Source organism: Tursiops truncatus, chromosome 4 (assembly GCF_011762595.2).
Source record: "Tursiops truncatus isolate mTurTru1 chromosome 4, mTurTru1.mat.Y, whole genome shotgun sequence".
NCBI lineage: Eukaryota > Metazoa > Chordata > Mammalia > Artiodactyla > Delphinidae > Tursiops > Tursiops truncatus.
The window spans coordinates 58719371-58737954 of record NC_047037.1 but is presented as its reverse complement, the minus strand read 5'-3'; the positions used below and the strand labels follow the sequence as shown (position 1 = coordinate 58737954).

The following is an 18584-nucleotide window of genomic DNA, read 5'->3' as shown; positions in this document are numbered from 1 at the left end:
GTCCCTGCCATTCAGCCCATCGCAGATTGTTCAAACAGAAGACATCTCTGACAGCACTCAATTCATTACATTTCTTCCTGCTTTTCAAACCAACACACACACACAAAATGAGTATTGCCAGCCAGTGACAGCCAAAAAAATCTTAAAATACTTTATATGCAGCTAATTTGGAAGCTCACACAACTAACTATGAAATATTTTGTATCCTTAACTTGTAAGGCTTCTCGAAAAAAAGATTACCTGATGTTTCCTATTGAAAACATACCTCCATAGTTTACATGGGCAGAGTAAGTTTTGCAGAAAGACACTGCAGCATGGTGCATGGAGAAGTTTTAATGGGAATGAAAGCAGAAACTTGCAAAAGAGAAAAGCCCCTGATTTATCTTATCAGAAGGGCAGCTCGAAATGCATTCATTATTTATGCTGGTGAACCAGCTTGCTAATAGAAGTGAGGTACCCAAGAGCCAGGGGCGGGCAGTGAGCAAAGCAAGAAAGAGTAGTACGGGAGGCATCAGGCTGAAGTGTGAGCTAAATATTTAAATCAATTTTCTAACAACGATGTCTTCCCCCCATATGCTCAGGTTTATTTTGCCATCTTAGACTCCAAGACGTTTTTGCACCATTTTACAAAGCCGATGAGAGAGTGTTTAGAAAGCTGATGAGAGCGTGTTAGCCTAGTTTAACGGAAGTTGGAGTAAACAAACTCTCACAAGGAAAACTTAATTTTAAGATATTTTCCTTGAAGGTGGGAGTAAGGGGAAAACAAAGAAAGGGAAGAGGACTTTGAGCAGAAGGAAAACACAAGTTTGCCATTTAGTATTTCAGGCTGATTAAACTGTAATGTTATGCAATAACCCAGATTTGAGTTATGTGTGATAGTCAAATCGACCTGGATGTGAGTTGATACTAAACTGACTGCATGTGAAATATTGGCTAATTCTCAGTAAATCATTAGTCTGAACCAATATCAGAACATAAGGCCTAGTTCCCAGAACCCATCCCATTGCAAGGGCAGTCAATGAATTAAATCGGTTCGTAAACAAAACTTGAGAAATGCAGAGGTGCTTTCACTCAACAAATAATTCTATCCATTTTACATGGAGTGCACGGACCAAATGTCTTTCTTATCTACAGTTTAAATCACTGTTCCAAGGCGTTCTCTCAGCAAGTCTTTCTTGATTCTCAAAAGATTATTAAAAGCTACACAAATTATTAGGAGTGGAGAAGGAATGAGAAAATGGAAATGGCATAGCAATGGCAAGCCTGAAGCAATTGTCCCAACCATGGCTCCATATTAGAACCGGAAAACTTTGGGGAGTCCAATTCTCCATCCACCACTGAAACTTATGCAGGGCTAAATAAAATAAAGATATGGTGTACTTGGTAAAGGCTTTTAGTGTAACTCGTTGATCGTCTCAAAACAAAACAAATGTAAACCCAAATCAACTCATTCAGACCTCACAACAAACTCTACTTAGCAAATCAAATAACTATATAGTTGTTTACCTATATATGTAATCTATAAATATGTATTTATGTTTATATAAATATATCGAGTGCCAAGGTGACACAGTGATGAGTGTTGTGTGCGTGATCATGTAAGTAGTGAAGCCTCTGGCTACTTGGTGTTTGGTTATGCTGAGGGGCGACAGCCTCTGTAGCCTCAAAAGCTGGAGCTGGGTTCTGGGGATGGAGACCAGTTCCCCTGGCCTCTCCCTGCAAGTGTTCGCATTGCCCTTTCTGGAACACTCAAACGAATCATTTCATCCCCGAGGCCCTGCAGACCCTGACGTCACGAGGTGGAGATGGGGGCGCAGTCCCGCTCTGGCCTGGCCGCCAGCGATAAGAACCCTCGGGAAGAATTCACCGCTCCTTTTAATACAGTAATTATTTTTCTGCCTTCTGTTGGGGGGGGGCGGCTCCTGCCCGGAATGTCGGCATCCCTCCCTTCAGGAAGAAGCCCAGGGGTGGCAAGTTTGCAGGATAACTTCCTAGGCGAACCCTAAGCCAGGAAGGGCACTGGAAAAGGAAGAAGGGTGGTCTGAACAAGGCTAATTTCACCGCTCAAGACCAGAAAGGAGAGGAAGAACCCGAATTTCTGTATTGATCTCTGGAGTCTAAAAGAAGCTTTTGCCTTCCTAGCTCCTAATTCCAATGGACAGTAAGAAAAGTAATAGCTATCAATTACTCCTATTTAGCGTCAGTGGCTTTGTACTCATCTTCTGCGAGGTAACTATATATTATCCCTATTTTATAAATGGGAAAGTGAAGGATCTGCATCCTCCCATCCCTACCTACTCTGATCCTAGAGGGGTGCGGCTTTCCGGGGAGCCCACGTAGCTCCTGTGGCTTCCCACAGCCATGCCAATGCGCAGCCTCTGGCATTGGGAAGGGCTAAGAGCGAGACAACTCATGCTGAGCCTCGGCACCAAACAGGGACAAATAACCCCTTTAAAATAAGGGTCTGAGATTAAAGGCAAGAGGAAGGCAGAACGTGAGTCAGTCAACCTCTGATGTGGGAAGCTTGGGGCCTAGAACCATCTTTGGCGTCACGAGGTCAACGTGGAGTGGGCTGGGGTACAGGAGATAGAGGACTCCGGAGGGGCGAGGGACTTTGCAAACTTGCCCGTCGCGGCACGGTCAAGGGCCGAGAAAGGAAATCGGGCCGTTTGGGCAGGGTTCGGGCGGAGAGAACTCGAGCCCTCCGCAGCACCTTCCCAGGGAGCCCCAAGGGGGCCGTGGCCAGGGCCGCGGTGACGTCAGGTCCCCCGCCGGGCGCTTGGCCGCCTCAGCTTCCATCTGCCCGCGCATCCGCTCCGGGCGCTGGGCGCGGCGCGCTCCCTAGGGCTAGCGGGTGGGAGGCCCGCGCGCTCACAGTCCTGCGCCGCGCCCCGCACCCAAGGCCAGGTAGGGAGGCAAAAGATAGCTCAAGGCGCCGAAATCTTTACTAATAGCGCACATTTCATTCTGTACATGCAGGCAGACGAGGGTAATGAAACGAGCGACTCCTTGGACCTTTTAAATCACCTGACACTTCTTTGCAAAGTAGAGCAAGCATCTCAAGTCCAAAATCCCAGAAGTAGCAAATATCTTTGCGTCCTGAAATGAGAGGACGTTCCATTTGCTTTTGAAGAGAAACTGAGTGCACCGCTCACTGAATCAGAAATATCACCATTGCACCAAAATGTAAAAATAAAATCCATCTAGACCCGCATACATAAAGAGAGCTCTCTGCCAATGAAAATCGTGGCCTTGTCTTAGTAACCCACCCACCCAAAGAGAATTCTTCTCTTAGTTAAAATAAGAAAGTCGAGTCCATTATTTCCTAAAGTCCAAGTAAGCCAAACATAAAGAAATTGAAAACAAAAATTGTAAAGCCGGAGAGCATCGTCAGAAGAGAGAGAGGTTACAAAGTCTCCCTGGGTGATATCAGAGGTCATATTTCAAGGAAAGTTTTTAATAGAAAATAACTATGAAAGATACTAAACCAATTCTCTGGTTTGGGCAATTTCCTTATCTTTGGAAAGCTCTTTCCACAGTTGTTCACTCTAGAACTCCGGAAGCTGTTTCCCTTTGGACTTTAATCCATATTCTCATAGTAAAGGTCAGGAGTTTCTCCCTCTTCTCCTGTCTTTAAGGGATCCACCTCATAGACGAGGTCCCTAAGGAAATCCATCCAGCCACCTTCCAACTTCGGTCAAAAAAGAAAGCAACGAAAAGAAAGAAATCAACCGCCACCCCCAATCTCACTTGTAGCTGTCCTGAAAGGCAGCCTTTGCTCTGAGAGCAAGGAGAGGCAGCATAAAAAACAGTGAGATGCAAATTATTTTAAGGCAATAATGGTGGGGTGTGGGGGGAGGAAGTGCTAGAGAATGTAAACTCAAGCCTCTGCTAAAGCTCAGGGCAGAAGAAATTCCTTCCACAAAAGAAAATATAAGAAACTGTTTTGCAAAATTCTCCAAAAGCAAGAAATAAAATGGGGGGGAATATTAAAAATATTTTAATTACAACAAATAAATAAATAACCAGTGCCAACTAGCAGGCGATCAAACCACAGTCAAACTTCAATCTCAGAGCAGTTAGCTATAAACTGTTAGCAGCTGAAAAGTAAACCTTGTGCACACAAAGGCACTGTTTAATTTTCTTCTTGTAAGGATTCTAAAAGAAGACCCCATCACTATACAGTTAAGCAGTATTTCTTGTGCCCCTGAGGCGCTGATCAGTTCTTTATAATGTGAGAAAAGTGGCAGCTCAAAACCCCGTCAATGGAGCTCCCACAACAAAAGTTCTGAAAAGCTGAATGAATTGGGTTTGTAATTACTGCATCCCGCCCCCCCCCCACCCCTTGCAGCTTATCTCTTATTCATTCACCTTATATTATTGTTAAAGAATCTTACTCACAAAATCATTCCCTTCCCGTTTTACCTGGGGTCACAGAGGAACTTATGACATGGCAGAAATGGAACACTCACCCCCCACTACACCTGGAAATGTTCAGACCAATAGGTAGGGAGGGGAGGAGGGATTATCTGGTACCCCAATTTACTTTGAGACTACTAGAACTCAGAGTACTCAACCTATGGAGTCTTCCATTTTAATACCCGAAATTTATTGGCAAACAGGAATGTGTACCCTTTCTAAACTCAGAGCCTGCCTGTTTCCGAAATCCTGTGACATCTCCACTTAGAAAAGGCAAAGGTTATAAATAAATCTCCTCCCCTCTCTCTCCACATTGTAAGGCCCTAAAAGACTATGCTAGACATGATGTAGAAATTAAGACAACTTATTACGCTCTTGTTTTTTTTCTTTTAAACCAAAAATGGTAAATAAAATAGAAAAACAGACTATAATCCCCCTCCCCCGATACACACATACACACTCGCGCACACACACACACACACACCCCCAGTCCAGAAAAATGTTTTATGAAAAAGTCAGCTATAGAATGCCAGGGCTCTGTGTGTATTTCAATCCAAGGCATTGCTGATGGAGAAGATTCTCCTGAGATTTCCTACTGTAAGATTGTGTCGGTTCTAGAAATAAGTACAGCTATTACAACCAAATCTACTAGCAGACTAAATAATTAATTGAAGCGTTGCTCTTTGACCCTTGAAAAGTCCAGTAGGGACACGTTTATAGTAATAATACCTCCGAATGAGCCCTTGTCAAATATTCATTTAGTGGTTAATGTGAGCCATTTCCCCCTGGGACCGTCTGTAATACCGGCTTCCCAGCATTGGCAAGAAACCTTGCTAATCTACTACAGCTCAGCAATATTTTAACACTCTTTATTTAAAGTATGGGGGGGGGGTGGGTGCAGGGAGAGAAAAAAAATTGCAGAGGGAACAAACTATAATCTCATCCTTCTGCACATTTCTATTCTGTGTATAAGGTTAACAAAACATTAAATTCACCCCTTTGACTGCAAATTGAATGGTTTTAGTGAGCAGGATAATATCCCGAGGAAGAAACTGAACACTCAACAACTAACTTTAGCACTGGGAGATAATCATCTCTGGGCAAGCTTAAGGGTTTACCCCCTTCTTGGAAATCATGTTATAATTAAAATATCATATGTTCAATATTGATCTAGCCATGAAACTACACATCTTGGGGGAAACATTTAACCCAATCAAATGAGTGATGAAATATGTATCATTTTCCTCAAATGCAGTTTATCAAAAGAATTTATATCTGCAAACAAAATATTCTGGCTTTCATTTGGTTAGGAGATATGGAGGTCTAGGAGGGGGAATGAGAGTTCTCTCGTTTTATGCAGACAGTAACAGTCATTCAAAACTACTTCAACTTCCCACAATATTGCTCTCCTCCCTCTTGCAAAATGTTTGAACCTGAGCATTTTCCCAAAAAGTTAAAAAAAATTTTTTTTTTTTTAGTCTGATCCTGTGGGCTTTTTAAACTGGTAGATTAGTGCAGTGCAATTACTCTAAACCCCAATACATATTTCTAATATATCTCTACTTTTCAAATATATACACACCATATAGTTGATTGGTTCGAATTCCAGGAATATTCTCCCCACCCCCCAGCAAGATCATTTGGATCTTTATTCAAAGTTTCTTTTATTCGTATGTGTGAGCAAGAACTGGCGAATGTGCTCATTACCACGTGAATAATCCGTATATGCATTACAATGGCTGGCCAGGCCGGGGGAAATTCTTTTAGAGTCTCTGCATTAATTAGGGGGGGAAATGCCTCACTTAGAATTGGGAACTGGCATAATAATTGTCCTTTCCCAGTACAATATTACCCTTAAAATGAGGATTAAAAAAAGGAATAAATAAAAAACAACAAACACCTAAAATAAAGCAATCCATACGAAATAAAAATACATAAAATACGAGAATATCCTCAGCTGAGTCTAGAACTAACATTAACAACACCAAGAGAAAGAAATACTTCCTTGGAAAACGAGAAGATGCGAACCAACGGGATGAACTAACTTAGTGGCTGCAGCCGATACTTTACTCAAGGGTGAAAGGCGCAGCTGGATTCCAACTTCTCCAAAGTTGTAGCAAGTTCACACAACAAGCCCTTGAAATTGTAGGAAGGAAACCCACGCTCCTAATGCTGGACCCTAGGCTCCTGGTCCCCTTCGGTGGGGGAAGATAAGCGAGGTAAGTAGTGAGTAAAAGAAAAGTCCCGGAGTCGGTCTTTCAGATTCTCTGACTGCGCCAAAGTGCGCGGGTCGGTTGTGATGCAGAAACATCGCTAATTCAAAGACCACGGCGATTCCCCAACTTTTGCGCTCCCACTGAGGACAACTATAGTCTTTCTTTACCTTTCCTAGGGCAAAAGAAAACAACAAATCCAATCCTGTTTCTCCACCCCTTTCCCCCTCCCCCTACTTCTCTACTACTGTAGTAAAACATGGTCAACAGATCAAAAGCACAATCATCTCCAAATGTGATTAGACCGGACAAAGTAAAATATCTACCTCAGAGTTGATTGTTTTCTTCTTTAATATGGCTGTTGCCTGGCTTCTCTTTTGCTTGTTATCAGCTGCAGAGATTATCCGATTTGGGGCTACAGGCTTGGACCCGCGCTGCCAATTTAAGAAACAGAATTCGTGGAGAAAGAGAGAGGAAAAAAGAAAATAAATAATAATAATAATAAATAGCTGTGATAAGTCGGGGAGTTTTGCAAGATGCTCTTTGCTTTCCCTCGCCCCTAAACAGGAAAATGTAGAAAAGAAAGTTTTTGAAGTTAGGGAACAAAGAAAGCAAACCACTTGTTTCTTAGACAATAGCAGGGCCAGAGTAATCCAAACACCCACCCAGCAGATGAGTACTTTGCTTGTCTAGTTTGCAATTATTCCTATACAAGAAGCATCATTTTCCCCCATAACCACGTTTCCAAAGGGCCATTGTGCTGTGCAGAAATCGAAAACAAAACCAGCCAACCTGGTTCTGATTTGGCTCAATACCCCATCTGCTAAGCTACATGAAATTTTTCAGAATTGACTCCTTTCTGGCAACAAGTGGCATAAATCAGTTGAAGTCCCCATCATGCTTATTCATGTTGCTTAGAAAACGAGGGGGTGGATTTACAATATATGTCCCTAGTTTCTATTTTGGAAATGACATAAGCATTTCCATTTTTTCGAGAGTACTTATTCAATTAATCATCCAGCCATTTATTTGTTGCACTTAACATTAGCACATGCTACTGGACTAGAATACCAAGGTTTTAGGTACTTTGCTTTCCTGGCTGAGCACAGTATATCCCCCGAGGAGTTGGGCATAATCACAGTGTTATCCAAATAAATGAAAGACTCAAGCATAATTTCAGTGTCCATATTTCAAAAATTTATTTATCTCAAACTGTGCATAATGGAGTAAAAACTTAAGTTGAAAATGTACCTGTTATAAGGATGGTATTAGTTCAAATATATACATGGATTCTCGGCAGACTGATTCAATAATACAGAGCCGAATCTTTAAAATACAACTACGGAAAATAAAAGGGGGAAAACCTTAAAATATCACAGTAAATTTACAGAAATATTACAAACCATAAGAAAATATTTCAAACACAGTAATTTCATGTTTTTTTTTTATCTGAACAAAATGGAAAGTTGGGAAACAAAAAAAGCTATTATAAATTACCAACGATGTCAACCTGCATGGCCATTTTTGCTTTTAACAGTAAGTTAAAAAAATTTAGTACAATCTAAAACTTTTGCCCCTTTAAAGACCACGGAGATGGTTTTGCCAGTACTTATTCTAATTTTTTTCCTTTTGTACAATTTTTAAACAATTAAAATGTCCAAATCTGATTAATTTTCTTCTTTCCACGTTTGCAACTGTCCTAAATTTCAGCTGAAGAATCAAAATTCAGCAAGAAGCCTCTCCTTGAAAAATATTGGCAAATTCTCAGCTTATAAACAATGGACATTTTGATTGCCATGTTTATCTCGATAAATACTGTACAAAAGTTGCTTGCAAATATTAAAACATTTTTTTTCGTCGCTTGGAGACTAGCTCTAAATATTATTGGTAAAGACTTTTGCAAACTTTCTGCAAAGCTCCTACCGTATCACTAGAACTTTTAAAAAGTTTTGCGTAGTTTTCTTTCCTCCAGATCTATACAAGGTCCATTCCCTCGCCCTCCCCACCCCCCCCACCCCAGGTTTTCTCTGTACAAAAATAGTCCCCCCAAAAGAAGTCCAGGATCTCTCATAAAAGTTTTCTTGCCGGCATTGCAGTTTTTGCGTGAGTGCGGATGAGACTGGCGTTCTCTTTTGCAGCTGTCATTTGCTGTGGGTGATGACTTTATCTTTTTTTTTTTTTTTTTTGAGCGTACCGGGTTTTTCTCCTTGGTGTTTCTTGCTCTCCTTCCATTTCCCTCTTTTTCTTTGAAAATTTCTAACCCGCCCCCTCCAGTTCACTGTCCGGACCTCACATGTGCGAGAGGGGCAGTGTGCCGTTAATGGCCGTGCCGGGCACCGGGCCGCTCTGGTAGTGCTGCGACATGTGAAGTCTGCTGGGGGCGGCGGGCTCCGGCACCTCGGCGCCGGGGAGGTACATGCTGATCATGTCCCGGAGGTCCCCGGCCTGGCAGGGCGCCCTGGAGTGGGAAGAAGAGGTAACCACGGGGGGGCTGGAGCTGGCCTCGGACTTGACCACCGAGCCCATGGAGCCAAGAGCCATGCCAGGGGTGCCCTGCTGCGAATAGGACATGCTGTAGGTCGGCGAGCCGTTCATGTAGGTCTGCGAGCTGGTCATGGAGTTGTACTGCAGGGCGCTCACGTCGTAGCGGTGCATGGGCTGCATCTGAGCGGCGCCGTGCGCGTTGAGGCCCGGGTGCTGCGGGTAGCCCAGCTGGTCCTGCATCATGCTGTAGCTGCCGTTGCTCCAGCCGTTCATGTGCGCGTAGCTGTCCATGCGCTGGTTCACGCCCGCGCCGAGGCCGGCGCCCACCCCGACCCCGCTCGCCATGCTGTTGCCGCCCGGGGCGAGCAGCCCTCCCGGCAGCGTGTACTTATCCTTCTTCATGAGCGTCTTGGTTTTCCGCCGGGGCCGGTATTTATAATCCGGGTGTTCCTTCATGTGCAGCGCTCGCAGCCGCTTGGCCTCGTCGATGAACGGCCGCTTCTCCGTCTCCGACAAAAGTTTCCACTCGGCGCCCAGGCGCTTGCTGATCTCCGAGTTGTGCATCTTGGGGTTCTCTTGGGCCATCTTGCGCCGCTGCCCGCGGGACCACACCATGAAGGCGTTCATGGGCCGCTTGACGCGGTCCGGGCTGTTCTTCTGGTTGCCGCCCGCCGCCGCCGCGGTGGAGTTGCCGCCGCCGCCACCGCCGCCGCCGCCGCCGCCGCCGCCCCCCGAAGTTTGCTGCGGGCCCGGCGGCTTCAGCTCCGTCTCCATCATGTTGTACATGCGGGCGCTGTGCGCGGGCCCGGCCCGCCGGCGGCCGCCGACCCTCGGCCCGGCCGGGACTTTGGGGGGCCCGCGGGCGGGGGGGAGAGGAGGAGGGGAGGCGGGCGGGGGTGTCGGGAGCTCAGGGCTCCGCGAGGAAAATCAGACGAAGAATAATTTGGGGGAAGAAAAGAGAGAGGCAAACTGGAATCAGGATCAAAAAAGCGCTTCCCTCCTCTTCTGGCCGATCCAGCCGCTGCCGATGATTGTTATTATTATTTTTTGGAAAGGCTTAAGCCTGGGGCTCAAACTTCTCTCCCTTTCTTTCTCTCTCCTCTTCTTTCTCTCAGTCCTAGTCTTAAAGAGGCAGCAAACTACTTTCCCCCTTTTGCAAACACTCTCTTCTCTGCCTTGACAACTCCTGATACTTTTTTGAACAAGTTAATAGACAACCATCCATGTGACGGGGGCTGTCAGGGAATAAATGGGTTTCCAGCGACCAATCAGCGCGCGGCGGCTCCTCCACTCGAGCCCAGCCTCGCCGCCGGGTTTTGCATGAAAGGGGGCGGGGCCTGCCGCGCCGCCGGCCTCGCGGGGGAGGCGGGGGGAGGCGCGGGGAGGAGGGAGGGGGAGGCGGCTCCCACAGCCAGCCTGCCAGCCACTGAGAAACCTTTGTATCCTCTCTCGCAGCAACAGGTCACACCACACGCCTTTTCGAAGGAAGTGGGTAAACAGCACTAAGACTACGATTTCTTCTTCTTTAAACTTAATCTTGATTTACTCTTTGGTGCGGGCTGCTGAAATGAGGAGGGGGCGCGAGAAGCTGAGGTGGGGTGGGGGAGGGCAGAGAGGGTGGCTCAGGGCGACTGTCCTCCTAGTATTTCAGGAAACCGGCCTTGCTGGAGTTGGCGTGTCATTGTTCTCCCGCTCCTCCGCACACAGCCCCCAAATCCAGCCGCTCTAGCTCTTCTCCCTAACCTGGCTCTTCCGCTCGCCCCTCTCCCTCCACGGGAGCAGACGCTCGCTCACCCCCTTCTCACACTGTCCCGACAAGAAGTTAGGAGACGGAAAGCTCTGTCCTCAGAGCCCTCCTTGCTTCCACGTAATTCGCTCGGTTTTAAAAATAAACTCTGCTCGGACTGTGCGGCCTCTATAGCTGAGGCCGGGCCGGGCCTGGGTAAGCTGCCGAATCCACGCTCTTCCCTGCCCAGCTCAGCCCTCTGGGCCGGAAACCACGGCTTGGCTCTCACCCCAGCCACATCTCCCACCCATCGTTCTCCACTCAGTCGGGTGCAGAGGGGACGCTCGTCTTCTCTCCCATTTTCCTGAGCTTCCCCCAAGGAGGGATCTCAGTGGTGTGGGGTTCCAAAGGGGACTGGGGGAAGAAAAAGATCCACAGAAGGACGCTCAGAAGTGCTGTCTATGGGGGAGGGTAATCTCAGCTTCCTGGCATCCTAGGGCACTGCTTGGAGGTGGCTTTTGAGCCGCACTCACAAACTCCCTCCCACGCAGAGTTCCCAGGACTCAAGCAGAACCAGCCCTGGCATTTCCCCCACCTACTTCTACCGCGGTGGCCCATCGCCCCGACAGCCTGGGGCTGGGGCTAACCCCGGAGGGGGCTCCGGGCCTGGGAGGCGGGGGTGGTGCTCTCCAGGCACAGGTGCAGGCCAGGCCGGCAGGAGGAAGGCGACCAGGATTGGGGAAGGGGGGAGCCCGGCAAGGCCCGGGCTGGAGGAGGATGGGGTGGGGGGCGGGAGTAGGGGCTCAGGAATCCTGCCCTCCTAGGACCCAAGAGGGTAATTTTAGCCGCTCTCCCATTGTCCCGACGTAAAGATTTCAATAGGTAGGCGCTCAATGCGCAGAGCAATGGCAGCACGTCCGTTACAAATAGGTAGTTTTGTTTCTCTTGTTGTCGCTACACGGAGTCAAACAAAGCCCCGTCTAAGTTTCCTTCCACTCTCTTGTTGGGATCTTTGTGGCTAAAATGCACTTGACTACAAAGCGGGGGGGGGGGGGGGCGGGGAGAGGAGAGGAAAAAAAAAACCCCAAAACCTCGATGCCATTTCTTTTTTTATAAAGGGCTTAAACCATCAGGGTTACTTATTTTCTTTCTTCTGTAACACTCTCTCCGCCTCCCTCCTCCCCGATCTACCCTTACTCACCCTAATAAAATGTACTGAATAGTATCTGTCGGCCACGTTCCATTTATTATCTTTACAAAACTGTGCATTGTTTTGTTCCTTACTAACCTTCTTCCGATAACCTCCAACTTCTCCAATCCCTACCTTCTCAGGCTTTTCTGTTTTTGTCAAACTCAAGATAAGTATGCTCACTGGAAACCCAGAAAAGTTGTGAAAAAGTTGCAGACTTTTCTTAATAAATTATTATTTCCAATCAACCTCTCCTGCCCCTGCAGTTTCTCTTTTTTGCTCTTAAATTATGTTTTGTTTTAGTTACTGTGAATCCGGGAAGGATGAGACTAGCCTTCTGAAAACTCATAAATATATAGTACTCTTCAAAATAAAGCAGTGTCTTCAGTTTATTCGAGGTGTAATATTAAGCTAAACAAGGACCTGGAGATTAGGAAAGAGAAAGGGTTGAGAAGGTCTGGAGAAGAGAAGGCGGCCACCGGCTTTTCAGCGCGTCTGGTTTCAGGGATGTGGCTGGTGCGCCCCCTACTGGTGAATTCACTTTTCCCAAGACTCTTGCTTTCACCTTTAAAAGAAGGTGTTTGGAAATAATTAAAGAAAAATAAAATGAGGGGGATGGGAGTGAGAGCAAATTAATTACACGTAATCTAAACAAAAGAAAAGTTAATATATCGTATAAGCTATGGAACCAAATCACAAGAGTCAGATTTAATTTTCTTAACTTAGAAATGTACATATAACCTCGAGATAAGTGGGAGGTTAAACCGTGGGAGAAAATAGGTACAAATTATGAGATTCAACATATGAACGAATTATGATTGTCCAGACGCCATGAAGGGCAGGCCAAGCATTCACTTTATGATTGTGTACGCACTGGTCTATGCTTAATAGCATTATTTGGAAAACTAAAAAAAAGCTTATGGATAATTAAGTTTGAAGAAAAAAAGCACAAGGGGTTGATGTGGGTAATGGTGGTGTATATGTATTCAAATAAATATTAATAATGGATGGTTATAGAAGCAAATGTTATTAATCTTCTCTCTCTCTTAAAGGTAATAGTAAGAGGCACAAATTTTTCCTTGGTATGATATATAAAAGCTTTTATACATTCTCAGATGCGTGTGTTTGTGCCTGAACTCTATAATAATGCATTTAAGAGGTTAAAGGGGCTGGCTAGGTCTTTTGTTAATTGCTTTTATCATATAAATAAGCTATGGAAATACATTACAATTGTGTTATCATTGGTTGCATTTATTTACAGCTTTATTTTAATTAAGCCTGCTGTACTTATCCAGGCAATAAACTACTGTGGCTGGCGTTTATGCATAATAATGTGCTATGAAAATAAGATTAAAGAAGATGGTGATAGCAGAAACAATTTTCTCATTAGATTTTTTAGAACATATGCATTAAAAAAATCAGATCACCGGCCACTCTATTTCAATCCAGCACCATCACTGGGCCCTAAATATAATAATAACTATAACAATCATAATAGATGACAGAAGCAGCTCTGTTTTAGGTTTATAACAGACGGCTACAGTACTAATAACAATACACCGTTGACTACTGGGGAATCAAAATAAGACTTGGAAGAGGGTGCTTCATCCTCTGAGAATTTAAAATGTTGTCATTGGCACAATTTATGAAAATTGCAAGTGCTTAATCTTAAGACAGTGTAACATTTCCCTTCCTTGGGCAGCAGAAAGCTACACACTTTCAGAGTAAGATTAGAAATTAAAAACAAAAATCCTTAACTCCCAGGATATTCTGATTTGATTTTGTTTTATTATAGGCCCCAACTCCAAATCCTTAACTGATTAAGTGTAACTCAGTTTTATTTAAAAATCTTTTGCATTGATATTTCCCTCCTAAACTCCTCTCATCCCTCCTCAAGTGTTATAGCTGAAGCCAACTAACAATTTTGTGGAGACAGGGGACTGTAGACTTATTTTTTCTCCTTAGTGGCAAATAGAGGTTTAACTTGCAGTAATTAGGTGAGAACTAGCCAAGCATCTTACTATTATGATGCTTGTTAAAAAACGCTTCTTTTCTGCATCTGCATTTGAGTGTGTTCCCCTCCTCTCTTAATCTTCTTATGGAAATGAAGGCAAACGGCAGGGAACCTGCAGAGTCTTGGAGAATGTCCTTGTTAACTGGAATTTCTCAGCATTGCTAATTAGCAGAGTTTGACGACCACCAGTATTGGGGGGAAAGCTCTGTTTAACCACTCACAAACCATTCCGAGGAAGAGCAGACTAATTTTATTTTGTAATTAAAATCTGAAAAGGGCCCTATTTGACAGTTAGGGCTATGAGAGTTTTATCTCCCCGTGAAATAATTACTGCCTTGATAACTCAATTTTCTGAAAAATGTCAACTGTGGGCTCCAAAAGTTTTAATTTCATTACGTAAGGAAAAAAAGAGAGAAAAATAGAAGAAAATATACAGAGAGGATTTCTAATTCTGGAATTTGTTAAATATATTAGGAGCTAGATTTGGCCAAATGAAGGGGTTTTTTTTCTCCTTTTTTAAAATCATGTTTCCTTCAGATCCTAACCTTCCAACCAGCTCCAGGGAAAGTGACCATAGTAGTGATCATACTGGAATGAAAGAAATCATACCAGTAGTGTATGAGGCAAATAAAACTAAAAAGAGAAGTATGGCAACCCAAGGAAAGTTCCTGATTTTAAAAGCCAAAAATAAAGGAGAATTTCAATGTTTTGGACAATGTTGGTACAATCTGGTAAGATGAGGTTTTATTGACATTTATCCCCAAACACAAGAAAAAAGAAAACTGGGAATTAAAAAGTAAGGAAATCGCGTATAAGCCAATTTTTAAAATGCTTCCTTCTCCCTTCTAAACTGCAAAAAACCTCAGTTACTCCAAACTGGATTACGCCATAAGACTTTCAAAATGATCAACACTTGATTCTCCAAGATTTATGAAACAAACATAGATAAATGAAGGTAAAGAAAGGTATTAGAGGATTTCTTTTCCTTAAAAGAGCATCATATATTCCCCCCCAAATCAATAAAAAATAAGCTGGAAAAAGTTAGAATATTGAAAGTAAGAGAAAAAATTAGAATAGAATTGTACTTTTATCAAACTTCATTTGCTTTAGACTGTGACGGATCCCTCACAGGAAATCCTAGAGGGGATACTTCAATTTTTATAAAGCAATTTTCAAAATGATAGAAACTCTTTCATCTACATATCCTCCATTTTCTTCCTATGGCCAAACTTGTCAGATTTTGGAAGCATGAAGGATTATTGACAGGAACAGAAATAATAAATGTTTCTAGCTAATACAAAGAGCTAGCATATACTTCTATCCCTTTTTATTTATTAAGGCATAGATATGCATATGGATGCATGGTAGATTGACAATTTAAAATTGCTTAATCATATTTTTTTCTTCTTGTCTCTCCCTTCAGCACCTTGCCTTTAATTTCCAGAAGTGGTATTACACATAACAAATGAACGAGGGGATAACAAATGCTATTTCAGCCCAGACCCAATTTCACCAAATAATTTCACTCAAGAGCTGTAAGGACTCTTGAAACCTAAGGAATGCAGGGCTGCTCTGCATTCAGCTCCTTTTTATACTCATTCTCTTTCATGTAATTCCCACTGATGAAATAAATACATTTTTAAAAGAACTCAATAGTTAGAAAACTAAATATATTTCCCCTTTCAAATGACAGCAACAGAAGTTATACACAATCACTTGTGTATGTCTTCAGGGTTATATATGATAATAATCATATTGCTTACAGTATTATATATGTACATCCTTTATATATTCCAACTTAAATATTTTCTGGAAAAGAGGGTTCACACTTCACAATTTCATTTCCATTTCTGAATGATCAAGCAATTATAACATAAGATTCTGTCTCTGCACTGCAGCTATTGTCCAGGGAAAAATTCAGTGTGGCCATTAAATAGTCTAATTATTTAAACAGAAATTCTCTTTTTAAAAAGACAAAATGAAAATTTAAAGAGCTGCCACCAGTGGTTTTCATTTGCACTGAAAAAATGAACCTATGATTTTGATATTAAAATTTAGGAGAAGCAAATGAAAAACAAAAATAAAAACCCAGCAAACAGATTACCAGGAACTGCAAATGGGCCAAAAAAACCCATGGGCCTTTTCACACTTCTAAATCATTGCTTGGGAGTCTAAATACAAAGCTCCCTGATTCACCACACTATCTTGTGCAATTAATCATACCAAAGGAACAGGGTTTCCTTAGAATCCTAATTTTCCAGTGACCAGGGCTGTTACCCTCATTTTAGGAAAAAGATGATTGTTTCAAATTCTCCAACTGTGATTATTTCATTTAGTTATGACCACAACTTTTGTGTGAAAAACAAACGTAAGCCCTCCTTAAGGTTTCCCTAGGCCATATTAAATGACACATAAATGACACCCCAGTGTGTGCCGGGCTCCACACACACTGTACTGGCAGTCTACCAAGCAGAGAGAACATCTTTCCCTTAGCCTGGTCCCTTCCAAGCTAGAGCAATGGGATTTAATTTTCTTCCTTCTGGAGATCTCATGGTGCATACTGCTCCTGTGTTACCTGCAAAATCCCCTTTCCTGAAGTACAGTCAGGCATAATACAAAGTCACAAAAAAATGACAACTCAACAACCTCAGAAGGCAGAGGTGTTTGGCACCCCAAAAAGCAAGTTGGGGGAAGAAAGCTCTGCTTAACGTGTGCGTGAGGGATAGGAGTACTATCAAAGGAAAAGGAAGAAAGACTTTCACCTGTTTCCATGAAAAGACATTGAAAGCAAGCCATTAAAAAAAAAACACCCTACAATCACCATCAGCTCTAAACAAAACTGTTACCCACTTTTTCTCCAAGATTTGCAGCATCATCTAGCCCTGGAAAGTGCTCTAAATGAAAGTATACACCCATCCTGGGCGGACTAGCATCAAGGCCTCCCATCGACATCTGGAGCCCTCTCCCAAAAGCTCTTCTGCTCTCAAAAGAAATGTCTGAGAAGTCAGCCTTCCCAGGGGTCCACTTCTGCTCAAGCCCTAGTGCCCCCCCTTCCAGCCCCGGCTCAGATGGAGTTGGGCTTCCAAACCCATCCCAATGGAATTCTCAGATTGTTAGCCTGATAATCTTTAAAGGCTCCTTCGGAGCTGGGGCTCTGACTTTTATCTCCCCTCCCACCCTTCTTCCCTTTCTGTAGGCTCTCCCCACTCCTTTTCCCTCTCACCCCACCCCCCCTTAATTTGAAGATCATTGACACGATAGGCTGTAATGAGTCCTTCAGAAACTGTTATGATCTACGGTGACAATCTCTGCACCTAATTCACAGATTATTGACAAGCACTGTGGGCTCAATGGTGTCAAGTTGTACTTGTTTCAACACCCTTCAGCAACCCACATAGCAGCTGGGCCCTGGATTAGGACCCACAGTCTGGCAGTGCTTATCTGCCTGCTGAGTGGTGGAGAGATGAGTATCTGTCTATACCCCAGCTCCTTCCCAAGCCGGGCTGTGCTTTCTCCCTGGCGCCTTGTCTGTCTCAGGGTCGGATCAAGTGAACTAAAGGATCTTCAAAGTTTAAAGACAAAGTAAAAGAGCAAACAATGATAAATGAGGGTTCATCCTTATAATCTTGGTTTTAATAACCAATCATTTTCTCCATCCCCAAATAGCTACCAAACTCCAAGACCCATATACTTGCTTTCAGAATGAGGTTCGGGTTCACCAGGAAAGGTGTGAGGGATGGAGGGGAGAGGGAGCTGAGGACTTGGCACTCAGTGGGCCCAAAGCTAGGCTGGCCCATCCTCCCAGATCGCCCTCAGAATAGGGCAAGATTGACCACTTACAAAGCAGGGCGCCCAGCCAACAGGCTCGGGCTCTGGCCTGGACACTGGGACAAGAGACCAAAAATGCCCGCCCCGCCCCTAAAGGGCGCTTTGCTGCTGCGGAGAAAACGCAGCGGGTTGCCAGCGTTGCGGCTCTGCCTGCTGCTAAGGAGTCAGTCACTCGCTGCCCCCTCCCCAGGCCCCAAAGATGGAAGGGCTGCTTTCCTGCTTGCCGCCGTGGGGCGTGAGATTCCAGCAGGGGCTGAGGCCGCGTGAAACCACAGAAATGACACTGTGCTGGGAGAGGTGGGTGGTATTCCCAGGCCTAGGCCACCCACTTGTTTAGTTCTTTTTCCTAAACTAGGGGTTGCGCTTTCTCCCTGGGTCCTGGGAATTTGGGGGCGCACTGCCTGCCCTCCCTCAGCCAGGTGCGGTTCCTCCCCTAGACTTCTCCCGATAGGTTGGGACCCCCGCGGGGCAGAAGGGGCGTGTGTGAAATCTCAGCCCCTGCTTTTGCAAATTCTACATCACTTCCGAACAGCAAGCATATGCCCTCTTTAGCTGGGCACCTCCAAGATTCTGCTGGCTTTGGCCTCCCCACGCCACGGGCAGCCTGGGGCCTCGGCTGTCAGAGCACTGTTTGTCACCTTAACGGGGTTGGCACCAAAGTTGGCCCGGACTTAATGTTTCTGTACTGGGGACTAGTCTTTTGGTGAAGCA

At 44.4% G+C, this 18584-nt stretch overlaps 1 protein-coding gene across 1 annotated transcript; it reads right to left on the bottom strand.

Annotated features, from left to right (window-relative positions):
- Positions 1-8652: 8652 nt before the first annotated feature.
- SOX2 (SRY-box transcription factor 2) lies at positions 8653-10406 on the bottom strand. Its single transcript, XM_004311784.4, has one exon. The coding sequence runs from the start codon at positions 9900-9902 to the stop codon at positions 8922-8924; it is 981 nt and encodes a 326-aa protein (XP_004311832.3). The 5' UTR covers positions 9903-10406; the 3' UTR covers positions 8653-8921.
- Positions 10407-18584: the final 8178 nt, after the last annotated feature.